The sequence below is a fragment of the Urocampus carinirostris genome, chromosome 2, assembly GCF_059441175.1.
Source record: "Urocampus carinirostris isolate Australia breed hairy pipefish chromosome 2, RoL_Ucar_1.0, whole genome shotgun sequence".
NCBI classification, from domain to species: Eukaryota; Metazoa; Chordata; class Actinopteri; order Syngnathiformes; family Syngnathidae; genus Urocampus; species Urocampus carinirostris.
In genome coordinates, this window is record NC_142350.1 from 21,992,658 (window position 1) to 22,011,855 (window position 19,198).

Consider the following 19,198-nt stretch of genomic DNA (forward strand, 5'->3'; position numbering starts at 1 on the left):
TTCACAATCATCTTTTAATGTGATGTGATAGTTGAAAACTTAAATCTGCAATCTCCGAGTTTGCCGCTAGCACCCTGGTGTATGAGTGATAACGATGTAGGTGGGCTAAAGATGCTGACGAGGACTAAAGAAAAGAAAATTCAACCGAATAGGACTACTTTTTTTGCATGTACAAAATAGTTTTTTTTTAAATTATTTGTATGAATTTATTTATTATTTCCCTTATTTGTCTTGTATTTGTTGTATGTTCAAAAAGAAAAAAAAACACAAGTTGTGTGTGTGTGTGTGTGTATATATATATATATATATATATATATATATATATATATATATATATACACACACACACACAAACCCGGCAAAGCACATTTAATCTAAATATGTAAAAGTCTTCACTTTGTTGAACTAGCTACCTACCGATTAAAGACTTATTTCTATTTTATCTTACTTTTTCTCTTAATTCAGCTGCAAAAAGAATGAAAAATGTATGCGGGCAAATATACGTTTCTATTGTAAGAGATATATTAACCTGTAGAACTATATTAGAGCAGTCAAACAAAATGGGAGGGATAATAATTCTTTGAAAAAATATTTCTGTAGCGTTTTGCTTTCACTGTGTGAGCTCTACTCTGTACTCTGGGATGCAAAACTTTAAAAAATGTTTTTTGTTTAAATAAAATTCGCATGTATTTATTAGTAAAAGCTAAAATGGATCTTTTGACATTTAGAGGCATCAAAGGCACTAGTAGAGATAAAACAAGAACTGTGTGAAAAATATTTCTGTAGCATTTGCTTTCTCTGCGCATGCTTTATTTTGTACTCTGAAAAGCAAAAACTTTAAAAACTGCAATCAATACAATTAGCATTAATTGATTATTAAAAGCTAAAATGGATCTTTGACGTTTAGAGCTGTTAACAACACTAAAAACAAAACAAAAAACGTTAAAAATATTTCTGTAGCTTTAGCTTTCCTTGCTATTATTTTTCTTTGTACTTATGATATGAAAAAAAAACATTAAAAATGTTTGGGGGAAAAAGATTTAAAAATACAATCAGCATTAATGGATTTTTAAAAGATAAAATTAATCTTGGATGTTTCGAGCCATAAGCGGCACTGGGAGAGTAAAAACGAGAAGTCCGAAAAAATATTTCTGGAAATTTTGCTTTCTCTGCGGATACTTGGTACTCCGATATGCGAAACTTTAAAAATGTTGGTTAAAAACCTGACAAATACAATTAGCATTATTTCATTATTAGAACATTTTAACCTTTTCATAGTCTTGGGAAGCAATAACGATAAATTAAGTTTGAAATATGATAACTGTGGAGTCTACAGGGTCATGTACTTCTCTCAGTTGTGAGCAAATATGAAATTCACATTGTAGACCACAATTTCAGACGCACAGGTGAGCACACAGCGTACATCTTGGCTAGAAAGTGCCCCCTTTTTTTCTTAGCCTCGCATGTCATGTCTGGTGGAAGTTTGTGCATTTGTCTCCTAAATGAAGCCTGTTTTACATTTTACACACTGCCAGCATTTAAATATTCAAAAAGAGTTTAAATTAAATGAGAAGAATGTCCTCGTTTCCCCCTCCGAATCCTAAAAAGTTCGTGTTTAGTCGGAAATGCATTTTAGGGACACGGCCTTGCATGAAAGGCCCAAATTAAAAACATTTATCGGCGGGAGAATCTGTTCTTGAAAGCTTTGATCGTTTTGGCCATCATGGGGGCGATTTCTGCGAGAAAAAACGAGAAAAATGTGAGATAATCAATGGAATACACGGAATATATATACAGCGGTACATCTACACACGAGAATTTCAATAACTGAGTTTTTTTTTAAAACAAAAATCTTACTCACTATACCAAAGAAAATCCAGTTCACGAGCAGTCTCAGAGGCTACCACAAGAGGCCGCTCACTGCTTGAAAAACACCAGTGCGGTGTCTGTGAGTGACCAGGCCAGGGAGTACAATCGGGCAGCAGCGAGTGCTATATACAAGGCCGCAGAAGTATTTACGCAGCAATAGGGCCGGAGGGAAGCTATATTCCCAATGCAAAAAAACACAGAAAAAGGGCAAAAGAGATCTCCTTTGTAGAGGGCGTCTAAAAAAGAGACTATAGAGGTGCTTGCTAAATGGGAGGAAGTTGCTGCTTTAATTGAGAAAAAAGGGTCAAGTTTATTTGTATAGCCTTAAAAGTCTCAAATGGCTGCACAGATTACCATTACAACATCCCAGGAAAAACTCAAAACCTTAGAATGAGGAAAATAAGGAAACCTTGAGAAAGGGCCGCACATGAGGTAAACCCCCCCCAAAAAAAAACATCCAGAAAAAGTGGCAACTGGTCGTGCGACAGTTCTCTTTATGGACACTTGCCTGATGCATTTTTGTCACGTTTTAAAGGGGAAGCAAAAAAATCTCCTTGGATATGTTTGTTTTTCCAAAAGACCGCTAGTGATAGTGTTGTGAGTCCAGCTAAAAGAAAAATGATACATGATAACTGATACAGCCCAAAAAATAAAAGAAAAATGTGCTTTCAACAAATATTGTGTGTTCACTTTCATTTAGAATTAAGGTCACTTTAATTTAAAGTGTACAGTTAGTGCTTACAGGACTGTCTCAGAAAATTAGAATATTGTGATAAAGTTCTTTATTTTCTGTAATGCAATTAAAAAAACAAAAATGTCATACATTCTGGATTCATTACACATCAACTGAACTATTTCAAGCCTTTTATTATTTGAATATTGCTGATTTTGGCTTACAGCTGAAAAAAACTCAAAAATCCTATCTCAAAATATTAGAATACTTCCTCAGACCAAGTAAAAAAATAATTTTATAACAGCAAAACTAAATCAAACATTTGAAAATGTCCATTGATGCACTCAGTACTTGGTTGGGAATCCTTTTGCACGGATTACTGCATCAATCCGGCGTGGCATGGAGGCAATCAGCCTGTGGCATTGCTGAGGTGTTATTGATGCCCAGGATGCTTCGATAGCGGCCTTCAGCTCATTTGCATTTGTAGGTCTGGTGTCTTTCATCTTCTTCTTAACCATACCCCACAAATTCTCGATGGGGTTCAGGTCAGGGGAATAGCAGGCCAATCAAGGACAGTGATGCCATGGTCAGTGCACCAGTTACTGGTGGTTTTGGCACTGTGGGCAGGTGCCAGATCATGCTGGAAAATGAAATCCTCATCTCCATAGAGCTTTTCAGCAGATGGAAGCATGTAGTGCTCTAAAATCTCTTGGTACACAGTTGCATTTACTCTGGACTTGATGAAAAACAGTGGACCAACACCAGCAGCTGACATGGCTTCCCAAACCATTGTGACTGTGGGAACTTCACACTGGATTTCAAGCAACTTGGATTTTGCTCCTCTCCAGCCTTTCTCCAGACTCTGGCGCCTTGACTTCCAAATGAAATGCAAAACTTGCTTTCGTCTGAAAAGAGGACTTTGGACCACTCTGCAACTGTCCAGTGCTTCTTCTCCATAGCCCAAGTCAGACGCTTCTTCCGTTGTCTTGAGTTCAGAAGTGGCTTGACCATGGGAATACGGCTATCGTAGCCCATTTCCCGGACACGTCTGTGAACTGTGGCTTTTGATACCTGGACTCCAGCTTCAGCCCACTGTCTTTGAAGCTCCCCCAAATTCTGGAACCGGCTCTTCACAATTTTGTTAAGGCTGCGGTCATCTCTCTTGGTTGTGCAGCGTTTCCGGCCACATTTTTCCCTTCCAACAGACTTTTTGTGGATATGCTTTGAAACTGCACTCTGTTAACAGCCTGCTCTTTGAGAAATTTCTTTTTGTGTCTTACCCTCCAGATGGAGGGTATCAATGATGGTCCTCTGGACAGCAGTCAGATCAGCAGTCTTCCCCATACTTGTGATTTAGTTTACTGAACCAAGCTGAGTGTTTTTAAGGCTCAGGAAACCCTCGCAAGGTGTTTCGAGTTATTTAGATGATTCAGGTGATTAGTTGAATAGCCTACTTGTATACTTTTTCATGATATTCTAATATTTTGAGATAGGATTTTTGAGTTTTCTTAAGCTGTAAGCCAAATTCAGCAATATTAAAATAATAAAAGGCTTGAAATAGTTCAGTTGATGTGTAATGAATCCAGAATGTATGACATTTTTGTTTTTTTAATTGCATTACAGAAAATAAAGAACTTTATCACAATATTCTAATTTTCTGAGACAGTCCTGTATGTATCATCAGAAGACTTCATAACCAAACCCCCCCTTACTTCTGCACCACGCACACACGGCGACCCGAGTCCCCAAAAGCTTGGTGCTCATAATAAACTCACATTTTATTTTGTTAATATCATCTTATTTAGCTCATCACTCTCGGTTTTATGTAGAGCAGTTAGTGAGTCAGTTTGGGGCGGTAGTAGCTCAGGAGGCAAAAGCTCTCGTCTTGGGATCAAGAGGTCACAGGTTCGATTCCCGGCTCCTCCGTGTGTTATACGTCGAAGTGTCCTTGGGCAAGACACTGAATCCCTAATGCCCCCAATAAGCAGGTAGTTGCCTTACATGGCTGACGCTGTGTGAATGACCATTTACATTTTAAAAATTCCATGAGGGGGTGTGCTCTCGTTATCAACAAATATACAACAAAAATACTAGCACCCGTACGAACCCTGGATTGAATGTAAACGTCTCAGCCACATTCTGTGCTGGTTTCCTCCGCACCAAAAAACACAACGCAGACTTTACAAGTGTGCTGGCGGCCGAAGCAGCACAACAGCGTTATGTTTAATTACTTTTTGGATGTGTTTTAGTGATCCGGAACACGTGTTTTAACAACATTTAGGGTTCACTTGTATCCTCTTGGGAGTTCGGGAACAGACCGATTCGTTTTTAATTATTTCATAACAGGATAATTCCCTTGTTATTTGAGTTATTCAAGGTAAAAGCACGTTCCTGTAACTTGTTTGTAGAGGTACCACTGTATCTATTTTTTCTTCAAATCCCTACTCACTTTTGCCTTGGGGCTTTTCCTTGGAGGCGTATCCTCCCCCTAGGATTCCTGCACTGGGAGCCGAGGACTTTGAGGAACCAGGAGAAGAATTAAGGAAAGAGGAGGACGACTGGCTGGACTCGCCGGAATAGTCAATAGCTGGTCTTATTCTGAAAGAAAGGAAACCAAGTCAGGATTTTGTTTTTTTACTCAAAACCGTAAACTTAGGGTTCACACATCTTTTTCATGGCCAAATTTAAGCACTTTTGAAGGACTTTTCAAACCGATTTTCCAATTTCTCTAGTATTGATTTGAATCGTCTTTATTGTCATTGATATCGACCGTATGAAACATGTTATGCAACGAGTTTGTACATGGCGGTAACTTTAAACGAAGGAATCCAGTGTGAATCACGTATTTTGCAGAGCAACAAGTATTTTTGCGATTTACATTAGCAATATTTAATCTTGCATTTACCAAGACATAGGATTTTTAGATCTTGAGAAATCGCGAATATACAGTATTTGTGGATCCAAAGAATACGTGTGTAAATATCTTTGAGACAAATCTCTCCCCATGTAGGTGTTGGGTAAATTTTTGAGCATGTCAAAAAAGAAGCAAGTCTCAAAGCTAATTTTTTTTTTCAAAAATTACGAATTTTTTTTTCAAAAGTAATTGCAAACCAAATGCTCCCTCTGGTCGCTAGAGGACAGTGTGGAGTTTGTATATTGCAGTGAGTAGTTTCAAGTGTAAATTAACACGTTCCTTGCCAAATGTGAAGAGCTAACAGGGTTTGTGCACCTTTTATCATGGCCAAATTCAAACACTTTCTCAGGACTTTGGAATCCAATTCCTCCAGTACTATTTAAAGAAGAAAATCCGTTGTGAATCATGTATTTTGCAAAGCCACAAAAACATCTGGAATTCACGTATTCAATTTTTAATCTTGCGTGTGCATTTATCGAGACACGATTTTTAGATCATGAGAAAATCATAAATAGATTTGTTTTTTAGACAAACCTGACAAATGAGCTTACATTTTCAGTTGCAGGAGGTTTTTCCCATTACATACCACTTGGAAACACTACCTTTATTTTTGTATGGCCCCTAATAATTATCCATAATAGATACGTAATCGTTGCATTAATACACATTTCATAGTGTACCGTTTAGGTCTAGCATGCACCTGTCGTCTTAGGCGCGACCCGTAGGGAGTGATGACTTTTCAAAGGACAATGCAATACAAACTAATGTCAGATGTCGTTAATCATGAGGGAACTAATGCAATGGCAAAAACAAGCCACCAGAGAGCAGTGTAGGCATCACTTTTAAGCAGACTTGTTGAGAAACATGACAACAAAAAAAGCATTTACAGGCACTTCACCCGAAATGTAAGCGCTTTTCAACCCTTGAAAACACAATAAAATTCTAGCGTTTTCAAGGATTTCAAGCAACCACACAAACCCTGCTTGCGGCGTTACTGACTTGATGGGCGTAGCGGCGGCTGTGGAAGCCATCGAAGAACCGTTGGTGGTCCCAAACCTTTCTTGCCTGCGCCGGACGTCACGGGGCGGCTTAGCGACAGAGTTGACAAACGCCATCTTGACCTGCCGCTCTGCCAGGCAAAAGGAGATGGTTTATTGATTAATTTTTATAAAATGCATTTATTTACTCCTATTTAGATAGATAGATAGATAGATAGATACTTTGTTCATCCCCGAAGGGAAATTCACATTTAGAGGTGGCGTGCGTCATTTGAGGGATCCTTCAAAAGTTGAAAGTAGAATATTCCCCCCCTTAGGTATGTGTTAACGCCTGACTGAGTTCAGAGCTCTTGCAGGGTTTGTACACCTTTTTCATGGCCAAATTCAAGCACTTTATAAGCACTTTCAAGGCCAATTTTCCAATTTTTTTCTAGTACCGTGAAAAGAAGAAATCCAGTGCCGATCAAAAGAACGAGAACCAAAAGCTTAATTTCAACCCCAAACTTATTTTGGAACCCTAAAATCGGTTAAAACCCTAACTAGCAGGCAAAAACCCTAGCTCCAGATCTAACCATTGCTGTAACCCTAGCCCCAACCCCGTTTCAAACCATAAACCTAGCTCTAAACCTATTCTGTAACCTGACATTTAGTTTAAAACCCAAATCTTCATAACCCTTCGCCTAACTAGCTGTAAACCCTATACCCAACCGTATTTCAGAACCCTAAATTCAGTTAATTACCCTAATAATGAGTCTAAACATTAGTTTCTAACTCGAGCCCCGATTTTTTGGAACCATAAAAGAAGTTGAAAATCCTTAGTTCAAGCCCAAACCATATTTCCCAACGCTGGCTGAAAACTTAACCTAAGAAACATGGAGAGAATTTCAAGCATCTACAAGTACTTTACCTAAATTTCAAGCACTTTTCAAAACGTGTAAACCCATAAAAAATCAAGCATTTTCAAGAATTTCAAGCATCTGTATGAACCCTGTCTTATCACTTTTTCCCACATCGCATACATGCTATCATCTTGATTTTAGCAAGGCCGTTCGGGGCGTAACACATTTAGTAAGATAAATGGGGGGGGGGGGTTACATCCTCGTCATCGCACTCTTTTGTTAGTGTAGCATGAAAATGGTGAGAGTAAGAAAAGGCCTGTTTCAAGTACAGTCCAAACACCAACCCAAACCCCAAGAGAGATATAAATAAGAAGAGTTTATTTGATCACGTCTAATAAATGTACGTCATTGGTGTACCCCTAATGCCCTCCTGGATATCTAGAACTCCTGCCTCACCTGCAAAGCCACGAGGATTGCAGGTGACCCCACCCACCCATCTCACAGCCTTTTCAATTTGCTGCCGAAAGGGAAAAAACTGCAGAGTCTCAGAGCCAGAACCAGCAGGCTAAAGGACAGCCTTTTCCATCAGGCGGTCAGGATTCGGAACATTCCCTACTCCCTACCCCATCCGAACCCCTCGGCCTTCTGCCAAACCAATGCAAAACTGCTCTATTTAGATTCCGGCTATACTTTGTAGATTTTTTTATTCAAAACCTTATATATTCTTAGATTTTTATATGCATACTTTTTTTCCCTTTTTTTAGAACTTGTTGCTATTTGTTACTTGTATTGTGCCTCATTTATTGGTTGTTTGCACACAGGAAACAGGAATCAATTTGATCCCCCCACGCCCCAAGGAAAGCTGTGGTGTCCCAGACCTGTTCTGGAAATAGCTCAAAAGTGATTTTTTAGCAAAAATGTTCCTGGGGGTCCAATACTGTAGCTCTTACCAATGAAGCAAAAGGAGAGTAAAATACCTCACTCAAATAATTTCCTCTTATATTGGAAAACCCAACAGTATTATCTGCCCCAAAGAAACCTTTCAGCTCACCTTTGGGCTTGTTGGCATGCGCCATGCTAATGTTCTGCGTGAGCCGTCGCAGTCTGGCCTCCCGCTCGTCGTGCAGCCGAAGATACATTTCCCGCCAGCTCTCGTACTCTTGCGGCGATTCGCGCTTGAAGTCGCGCTGGCAATGGCGCATCCACAGCTCGTTGGAATCTTCAATGAACCACTGCCAAAAATGGCACAAACGACACAATATTAACTTATTTCACTGCTAGCTTGGGGAAAGTGTTTTATATCTATAATATTTAAAATAAGGTACAATATTGCAATTAATGGGGGGGGGGATCTGAGAGGTAGCGACACCCCTTCATAATAGTCTACAAGGGTGAAACAGACCTCAAGATGATGTCCTTACAAACTGAGACTGTTCGACTTTAACAAAATCCCAGCTATAGATCTACACAGAACACAGAATTGCAGTTCAATGAATGCTCTTTTCTGTCATTATAAAAAAGTACAACAAAATTGGAGGGCTTTTTCTCTTCAGAGACAAGAAAACAATTTAAATAGTGGCTGGCTAGCGGCACACTAGCATCGGTTAACCTCAAGTTCAGCCAGGTCTCCGAAGCTCTTAAAAAACAACAGTCCTGAATGTAGCGGTTTCCCACAAATTGTAGCTTTAGGATATTCGTTTAATGGGTAATGGATGTGACGGGAGATACAGGCTCGACAGGGGTGGCTTAAGAGAGTTGTTAGCCTAGCTGAAGTGGCCGGACTTGCACCCTCTTTATTGTACCGTCCCACGCTGCGTTAGGAGCTTCCCAGCTGTGATAACAATCCACGGAGCACCAGCTGGTGATCACCTTTTCATTGCGCTCTTCTGATTTTACTGATGAGTCTGATTTAATTGATTAATTTATTTTCAATGTAGCAAAGTAGCAAATGCTATCACAGTCGAGCCTGTATCTCAACTTGAGGTAAACAGTGTTAGATTTTTAAAATGTGTTTTTCAGCTTTATTATTTAATCAGAGCATTATTACTTTGATAATCACATTATTCATTTAGTTGTTTTAAATGCACATCATAGTTATCCACCTATTTTAATGAAATGTTTACTTGCTGAATGTGTTTATAGGGCATCCCTGATCAATTGGTCCGGAGTGCATTCTGTATTTTACTTTTGTTTTGTTTTAATTTATTTTGTACTTTGTGATAAATGTCCTCAACTGAACCGCTTTCTCTCCAGCTTTATTTTTCCTTGGTCCAAATACGTGGTCTGATCCCGGAAAATAAACATGGGGCGAGACATGGGTTGTCTCCCCCCACAACCACTACATTCGGGACGGTTGTATTTTCATAATCGCAGATATCTGGCTCAACCCAAGAATACCCGATGTTAGCTTTGAGCCAGCCAGCCACTTTCTAAATTGCTTTCGTGCACTGAAACAAGAAGTCCTCCAATTTCATTGTAATTCTTAACCGCAATAACCGAAGGATTACTTGACTGTAAACGAACTAATATGATTGGACGAAAAAAATAGAAGTTATTAATGATGGAAAAATACAAAGAAAACCCGTTTCACTTTGTGTGTGTGTAGATGTGAGAGACCTGATTGCTCTGCTCGATGCGGAAGAGCTGTTCAGGGGTGCAGCGCTCTAATACAGGCTCCAAGATTTCAAAGGGTACACCTCCCACCTCGTCGATGGCTGAGAGAATGGCAAAAAAGTGTTTTTGTTTAGGTCTTTGGTGAGCCACAGAATTGAGTTATGGCTAAGCCCCGCCCCTTTTACTCATTGGACAAACGGTCAACATTTTGTAAGGGGCGCTATGGCAAGTGTCACAGTGGAAAACATTAGGCAGGAAGCAATTGATGCTCACTTGGACCCAGAATTATCGCATATCATTTCAAAGTCACCAAAATGGACTGAACTATGCATTACAAGGTTATATTAATATTTATTTGTTAAGAAAGTCAATAAAAAGCTGTAAACGTGATAAACCTCATCTTGTTGTCATCACCATCTCAAACAACATGATGGGTATGAAAAGGGATTCACCTTAAAGTAAATTACCAAACTAGTAATGACTTGTAAAATACAGACTATTTTATTGCTATCAGCTTTTATTAATCTGAACCTAGTTTAAAGCTCTGTGTTCAGCTAGCTTGATTTTTTTCCCACTCACGTATGATTACCAAAGTAAAAAAAAAAAAACTAGTACATAACAGGCCACTGAACTCACAGGAAACCAAGAGACTTTATGTAGAACGCAGCCGAGAGCTATTGTTAGCTAATGACAGCCTACATTAGAGATGTTAGCATTATTAATAACTTGATATTTCCCTCCAACAAAGTGATGAAACGTTGCCTCAAATACGATTTTGACTTAGCTTAGAACAACTGTAGACATCCACGTATAGTTGGTGCTGTTGACTACCACATGTCTTTATCCAAAGCAGACACTTGTCTCGATTTAAATGTGGCTTTGGAAAGGGTAGATCAAACACACCATTGCCCAGCTTCTCAGTATACCTTGTATCAGATTTGCATGTACCACATGCCCAGTTTGACCATTTTAAAGTTGAAAATAAATGAAAAACACACAGAAAAACAAAAACTGGCAAACTGGAATGAATTTCTAAGGTCAAGGGATCTTAAAATGTCTGAGTGTATCAGTTTTGCTACCGTGATTGGCTCATCGCGGTTGAGGGCGGGGCTTAGCGATAGGTCAATTGATGGACAGAGGGCAAAAGACTCACAGTCGATGTTGTTCTGCAGTACGCGGATGCACTGCTCGTATAGCGTCATCATCCGCGGGAGGTAGGCCGTTTTGGAGCCCGAGTAGACCATCATTTTGGAGTTGAAGCGCTTGCCCGTGAAGCCGGCATCCTCCTCGTCGTTGAACACAGGACCTGTCACAGGCATAGGTATTTTTTAAATTTTTACTATTTCTAAAGCCCTATTGTGTAATATTTGACCACTAAATGTATTTTAATGCGAAAAAAAAACAGGTGCCAAGACAACAGCGTAGCAGCAAGATGGAAAACAAACATGGCGGTGACTTCTAGGTAGGGATTCCATTTTGTAAAAGAAATGCAATTTCTCTACCTATTTTTTTTTTTAATAATAATTAACATTGTTACATTAGTTCATGTATTTTTGCCTAATATTCAAATTAGAGGTATCTTAGGCCCAGGCTTGGACCTGGCCCAAACCTCAAATAATAATCATTAATCCAGGCCCGGGCTGGGCACGGCTACTCTCTCTTGATTATTTTTTAGCCCCAATCTTACCTCTAATTCAAATCAATGTCGTTTTTACTGAATAAAAGTGTTTTAGACCACTAGGAGGCACTAAACATCACAAACTGTCCCTTTTAAACCCCAAAAGGTTTCTATAAATAAACTAATAAGAAAACACTGATAAAGCCAAACTAACCATTTTAATTACTGAAAATGTTTTTGACCGAGTTTGCATTTTGCATTTTTTTCGGGGGGAATGCATTTGTTTTTGTATTAGTCGTAGTACTACTTTGTATCTCTTTTGCAGTTACTTAAGATCGTTAGGGCTCAATTTGATGTAAATAATGGTTTCAAAACAAGGTGCGAGCAACATACTTTTGTAAAAATGTCAAAAAATGTACTGCAAACGAGAAGGATACAGATGCATTTAGGTTAGTGCGCTGTAAGTGCTGTAAGTCACAGTAAATATAACTGCAGCCCTTACTTTTTTCTCTGAGCCAGATGTACTCATGAAAAGAGATATAGGTTCCCAAAGCCTGCCCTATTACATAATTTTCCTCATTTTAAATAAAACTTAGCAACGTTATTTGCCAATAGGGCAATTTTTCTTTGTGATGCCAAAAGAGAGAACAGATTTTATTACACAGACACACATTTAAGTTAAAATAAACTCAAAATGTTGAGTACTGTGTGTGTTAAGGGAGTGTCTCCGTTACCTTTCCGCCTCTGAGGGGACAGCGGAGTGATGTCGATGGAGGGAAGAGGTCTGTAATCGGGCTGGATGTCTGGCAAGGGGATATCAGGAAGCGAGAGCACAGCCTCCACCACCTACAGCGACAAAAGGTAAACTACCTTAATATATGTAATAAATTGTATCAATTATTTAAGGCTGCAATGTATGGTCGACGTGGACAAAAATTGATAAGAGAAATAGTCACCAATGAAATTCATTGTCGACAATGAATTTCATTATGGACTATTGTCGCCAGACACGTTCTAACAAATGCAATATCTGCTGAGAGTCGCTCGTGCGCAATAGCGTCTCTGTTTCGGGCAGAAACATACAGAAATGGCAGGGTCAACATCAACTACACGTACATAAACTTTTTACGTTTTGGAACATTTTAACCGAGATACAGAAAGTTGAAAAAAAAAACACAGTCTGACTCGCCTCGGTAAGATTCAAGTAAAGTTGACACTATATGACACAATATGGTTTTGATGACATGAACTGGACAATTTATATGCATATATTCTGTGACAAAAGAGAGCTTGAGCATTCTTCCGGACAAGCGTATCTAAATTTAAATGAATGCAGTCCTAAGAACAAATGTCAGTTGTCAAAATGTTAAAAATGGCTGATGGTAAAACAACTTTATTTTAAACTGTTAAGAATCATTCAGTTCTATTGTTACAGATTTTGCAGTCAACCACGAAAAGTAATTTAGAAAATGCACATCATATTCATTTTATTTACTGTTCTACTCCTTTGCAGGGATAAAACATGTTTCCCTGATTTTCATTCTTTATCAATTTGCCTGTCCCTAAAAATGGACTGAGGTTTATTAATGTATTTATGTATCTACTGATCGAGAACAGCGCCTAATGTGATTGACCCGTTGCCCTCTAGTAAGCGCCACAAGTAACAGTTTCTTCGTCAGGGCCAGCACTGTCCTAAACAAACGCGCAAAATGGGAAATGATCCATCTTGCGACTTATTTGGGAATTTTTTGTTGCTGCTTAGTGTTATTGCACTTCTGTTAACCAAACACTATTTTTTTTAAAAGTCATCATTGCACTATTGTTAGAGCCAAGGCCAGGCTCAATGCACTTATTTCTAGATATTTGTGGCTAATTATCCTGACTGACTTTCATGTTATTTTCCTCTTTGGAGTAAATAATAGCCCATAATCAAAAGAGGGTCCTAAAGGAAGCCAAATTTTCTTTGTCAGGCTTTTGGACACAACACACTGCACCTAAAAACAGAGGAGCACATGTGTTAACTGTATTGCCGTTAAGTCGAGTCAAGTCATTTTTATTTGTGTAGCCCTTTATCACAAAAAGTCTCAAAGGGCTAGACAGAGCACAACAACAAAAAATATGTTGTTCTTAAGGTCCAAAGACTGCACAAGAAAAAAAAAACAACGAAATGTTGTATTTATTCACATTTCAATGTAAGCTGTAAAGTACAAAGATGTCCTTTAAAAGTAGGAAAGCTAACTATTTCATTTTTAATTCATGAGTCTATCAACAATTTTTTTTGTTTAAATATTTGAACTTGATAAACATTCCCTTTATGAAAATGATTTTTAATATGCTTAAAAATCTGCCTCTTGTGTAAAGTTCAACAAGTCATTATTATTGTTATTCTTTTTACTTTTTCACTTATTTTCTGTTTGTTCCCTCAACACTTCTAACAGTTTAACACAACAAAGTTAAAACTTTCATGCCAATTTTGTTTGTTTTGATAGAATGTTCAATTAAAAATTGATTTAAAAAAATGTAAGATAACTTTTTTTATATAAAAATGGTCTTGGTACCCTCTGCCGGACCAAAGTGGTACTACAACTTTCACATGTACTCGTATTAGCGTTGATTTATTGACTTAGTGGCTCATTAATCACACATCGATTATCTAATTAGTTGCAGACGTTTTTAAAATTAGATTTAAATCGATTTTAGTGATTAGTTGTTGCAGCCCTAGATCAAAGTAAAAACAAAAGTACTGAATCAAAACTTGGGAAAAAATGTATTGTTTCTGGATCAGATGGGTATCAAATAAGGCACATTTTGTGTTAGCACATTCAAAAGTCAAGTCACGTTTATTTGTGTAGCCGTTAATCACAAAAAGTATCAAAGGGATTCACGGCCATTCCATCATCCCCGGGAATGACATCAGAGCAAGGAAAAACTCAAAAACCTTAACAGGAGAAAATTTCAGAAACCTTGAGAAGGGGCTGCACATGAGGTAATCCAACATCCGACCAGGCTGCAATAGATGTTGCAAGGGCATCAAGAGAGAAACGACAGATAAGGGTCAATGTGACCCCCACATTTTTGACAGAGTCACTCTGGGTGATATTACATTATTCGAGATTCAGAGCAGTGTTTGATAACAAGTCTTAACATTGAGGTGGACCAATAATTTTATTTTTTTAGGGTTAATATACGCAAGAAATTAGGTGTTATCTCAGTGAGGTAGGCCTCTTAATTTCCTTAACTTAACGGAGCAGTTTCCTCCATTGGCAGATACAGTTAAGTGTCATCTGCATAGCAAGGGAAACTAGTAATTATACTTGCAAATAATATAACCTAAGCATATAAATACTGAAGAGAAGGGGACTGAGTAAAAATCCCTGCGGAACGTCACAGGTAACACCAAAAAGACTCAGCGCTCATATCACCAAATCCAACACAATGTATACTATCTAAGACAGTGTTTTTTAACCTTCTTTGAGCCAGGGCACGTTTTCTATACATTGGAAAAATTTTGCGGCACACCACTAACCAAAAATGTTGTAAAATGACACTGAACAGTATGTTTAATTACAAAATAATTTATAATACCCTCTGTTTTTACAGCACAGACACTTGACAATGATATAATGTTTGCAGAAAATGATTCATAAATGTTTTATAAAATTTTAAATTTTAAAAAATGACATTTGATAATTTCTCAAGGCACACCTGACGATCTCTCACGGCACATTAGTGTGCCGCGGCACGGTGGTTGAAAATTGCTGATCTAAGAGGAAGGATCTGAACCATGAGAGGATGTTTACCCTGGAGTGCCATGTCTAATCCTATTGCATATGAAAATAAAGATATTTCAATGCAATTCAATTGGTTCTGGAGTAGGTTCAATAAAATGTGTGTTTGATATTGTACCGTTTTTCTTATGTTTATTATCTTTTGCCACATAATTAAATCAATCTCATCTCATCTCATCTCATCAGCTGCACCGCTTATCCTCAGTAGGGTCGCGGGAGTGCTGGAGCCCATCCCAGCAATCATCGGGCAGTGGGCAATCAATATCATGCTAAATTTAGGAAAATAAATCAATTATTACCTGATTATTCCACTACTCAGTTCAATGGACGGTGACTAGTGAACTATTAAAATAATCGTTAGTTGCAGCCCTACAACTATTATTGACCGCTTCTTACCCTCTTTCGTTTTTCCGGCACACTGGAAGATGAAACAGCGCTTGATCTCTTGGCATTCTGGACGCCATTTGCTTTGCTCCCTTTGGAGGACGAGGAAGAGGCGGGCTGAGTGTTGCGGCGAGAAGACGTTGGCTTCGTGGAAGCCGAGGACGAAGTTGGCGGGCGAGGGGCACGGGAGCCCGAGGACGTTGCCACAGTTTTTTTCTTCTTCTTACTGGAAGACGGCGCATCGTAAGTAAGGAAGGACTCAAAGGACATAGTGGGTGTCTCGAATTGGTCTTCGTCCTCGCTGACGGCTGGATCCTTTTGCGCTTGTGCCCGCCCTAGGCAATGTCAGTCGACATAAAACAGTTCTTAGCAAGAGACTTAAAAGAACAAGTTTGAGCTAGACATGAAACAAAGGGTATTTTTTTAAAGACATTGCATGTGTAACCCGGTCTAGTGATGTCATCATTCTGCATCTGTAGTAACATCATCACTCTGGGTCCGAAACAAAAATGAACTGGTGACACCATGACACAGCGTTTTCTTTGTGAAAACCAGATAAAAGTCTCCTAGTGACATCATCACTCTATCTTTCACAAAAATAGCTTAGTGATGTCCACACTCTGTGTCTCTTCTGAGGCAGGGATACAACATAAACCAGATGAAAGAGGTCCTTAGCTTGGCCTTTTGGCTGAGAGTAAGTGTCCCGACTCCTAGGCTTTGTAGCGTATTATGAACTGACCGATAACGGATAATGGATAATGAATAACGGAGATAGATCAATAACCCTTAAAAACCCCAAAACCCCAGATGAAAGACTAAACTGGAAATGAAGCTATAAATAACTAATTCAATGCCGTGATGTACAAATGAAGGAACGACCGATATGGGTTTTTCAGGGCCGATACCAATACAGATTATTAGTATCAAGAAGAGGCAGATAAACGATATTTGGAGCCAATATTCATTTGCAGTAAAAGTTTAAAAATTGAAGACATTTTTTAATTAATATTAAAAATGTTCAATAACTACACAAAAAGTGCATCAAAATTTAACATAGCTCGGGAATTGAAGAGTGTGGGCACTCCTGTTTTTGAGCCAGGTTGACAATATAATATGATGTAACAGCTAATCACTCCGCCTTCCACTTTGGGTGCTTTTTATTCTCTTTCAATCACAAACACACATGCTTGGTTGACAACTTATGTTATGATAAGAGCTAATTTTGCAGTCTCCAACTGAACGGGCTTCCGTAAAACAAGTTAACCATACTTGTTATGCTATCTTTTAATCACACACACACTTTTTTACCAGACTTTAAAGTCTCCATTACCAGTGGTGTTGATTCACAAGCAAGTCAGGACTCAGGAGTTAGCAGGGCTGCCACGGTTTACTCTATACCGTACACTTATTCAGCCAGTTGTTCTCCATTTTATGTTTATTGTAAATTACCTTTCAAGGTGAAATGTATGTTTTGGGTGTTGGATTTTATCAAATAAATTTCCCCCAAATATGCGACTTATATTCCCGGTGCGATTTAAAGCCAGGAAAGGACGCACCCTACCTTTAAGAATATTGTGATTGGGAATAGGACATTTAACAAACATTTTGTTGAATAATGTGTAATATAGGGTTTGCAACAGAGTGTGAATATCAGAGCCTTTAAGTCCAAGACCATGGTTCTCAGCCGGAAAAGGGTGGAAATGCTCTGTCTGGGTTGGGGATAAGATCCGACCCAAAGTAGAGGAGTTCAAGTATCTTGGTTTCTCTGGTTTACAACCGAGGGTAGGATGGAAAAGAAGTTTGACGGACGGATCGGTGCAGGGTCTGCTATCCTGCGGACCCAGTACCCGTCCGTCAAAGTACAGAAAGAGCTGAACTATAAGGCAAAGATTTCAATTTACCTGACAATCTACGTTCCTAACCTCACCTATGGTCAAGAACCGTGGGCCATGCCCAAAAGAACAAGATTCTGTATACAAGTGGCTGAAATTAATTTCCTCTGCAGGGTGCCTGGGCTCTCCCTTAGAAATAGGGTGAGAAGCTCTGTCACCAGGGAGGGACTCAGGGTAGAGCCACTGTAGAGAGGAACCAGCTGAGGTGGCACTGGCATCTAATAAGGATTATACCCGGACGCCTCCCTTGGGAGGTGTTCCGGGCATGACCCAGCACTGGTGAGGTGTTTTCAGAACAGATCTGCAGGCATCTCAACTGTTCTTAGGGGGCACACTGGTGTCCGCGGGCACAACCTTTGAGACCCCTGGAGTATAACATTTAAAAAAAAAAAAAAAAGATTTGAGTCGCCCGTCTTACCTTCATCCTGGCCCTTCCTGGCTTCCTCTCGCTTGCTCCCTTCCGATTTCCTATCCCGCTTGGCGGGTTTGGCAACGGGGCTTCGTTCCCGCTCGGTGTGGCGCTTCTTCCCGTCCCTTTCTCGTTCGGAGCGGTCTCCGTGATGATTCTTGATGATCTTGCCGTGTTTAACTTCTTTTCGGGAGAGCGGCGGGAGACGAGTGGGGGGAGGACGAGAAGCAGGGCTAGCCTCAGGCTCCGGTTCGGGGCTATCGTACTTGTCCGACTGGTCGCTGTATTGCTGTTGCTGGGGTGGTGAGGGGGAGTAGTTGGTGCGATAACCTCTGTCTTCTTCCTCCTCCCCTTCTTCTTCTTCGGCGTAAGTGTTTGCTTCCACCTCGGCGGAGGGTTCCCGGTGCCGTCTTCGGACAGCCCCGTCGGCACTTCGGGAATGTGACAGCGGCGCTTCTTTTGTGTGACTGCTTCGACTGTTGATCAATTAGGGCTTTAATTATTAGTTATCTATACATTAATATAATCTCTGCTGAGAGTCGTGCCTGCGCAAGTCTGGAGCAGTAATATAAACATACAGAAATGACTGAGTCAACATCAACTACCTGAACCGAAACTTCTCAAGTTTTGGAGCATCTTAGCCTGGATATGGCAATTAAAAAGACTACTTGCAAAGTTTACAAAGCAGACCTTAAAAATTACAGCAGTAGCTCAGTGACGTAAAAACATTTAAGGAGCATGTCGGACAGTTGGTCAAAACTGAGTCTGACTCGACTCTGTAAGACTCAAGTAATAAGAAGCCAATGCGGTTTCTATGACACTCATTGTATTTTTTGCTATAAAGGGGAGCGTTATGCAAGATTGTGCCTGACAAATATATTTGAAATGAAATGCATGCAGTCCAAAGAACAAACGTCAGTTGTTGAAACAGTGACAAATGACAAACATCAGTAGTTAAAATCCTTTGATTTCAAACTGTTGAGAATTCTTGAGTTCTTTTGTTACAGACTTGCGGTTTACCACTGAAAATATTTGACAGAATGGACATAATATTTATTTTGTTTATTGTTCTACTTCTTCTACTTGCCTGTTCTTGGTTACCAAAATGGTTACTTGATTTGAATTTATTCGTCATATGCCTGTCCCTAAAAATGGAGAGTGGTTTATTTATGGATTTATTTCTCTACTGACCAATTGCTGT

At 39.3% G+C, this 19,198-nt stretch overlaps 1 protein-coding gene across 1 annotated transcript in view; it reads right to left on the reverse strand.

Annotated features, from left to right (window-relative positions):
- eloa (elongin A) overlaps positions 1 to 19,198 on the reverse strand; it is a 22,655-nt gene continuing 3,457 nt past the window's right edge. Inside the window, exons 4-12 of the mRNA XM_088329371.1 lie at positions 18,007 to 18,473; positions 15,709 to 16,031; positions 12,259 to 12,370; positions 11,060 to 11,212; positions 9,910 to 10,007; positions 8,345 to 8,525; positions 6,456 to 6,585; positions 4,992 to 5,140; positions 1 to 1,736 (exon numbers count right to left, since the gene is read on the reverse strand). Coding sequence (XP_088185497.1) covers positions 1,675 to 1,736; positions 4,992 to 5,140; positions 6,456 to 6,585; positions 8,345 to 8,525; positions 9,910 to 10,007; positions 11,060 to 11,212; positions 12,259 to 12,370; positions 15,709 to 16,031; positions 18,007 to 18,473 — 1,675 coding nt within the window. The 3' untranslated portion in view covers positions 1 to 1,674. The remainder of the gene's footprint in view (positions 1,737 to 4,991; positions 5,141 to 6,455; positions 6,586 to 8,344; positions 8,526 to 9,909; positions 10,008 to 11,059; positions 11,213 to 12,258; positions 12,371 to 15,708; positions 16,032 to 18,006; positions 18,474 to 19,198) is intronic.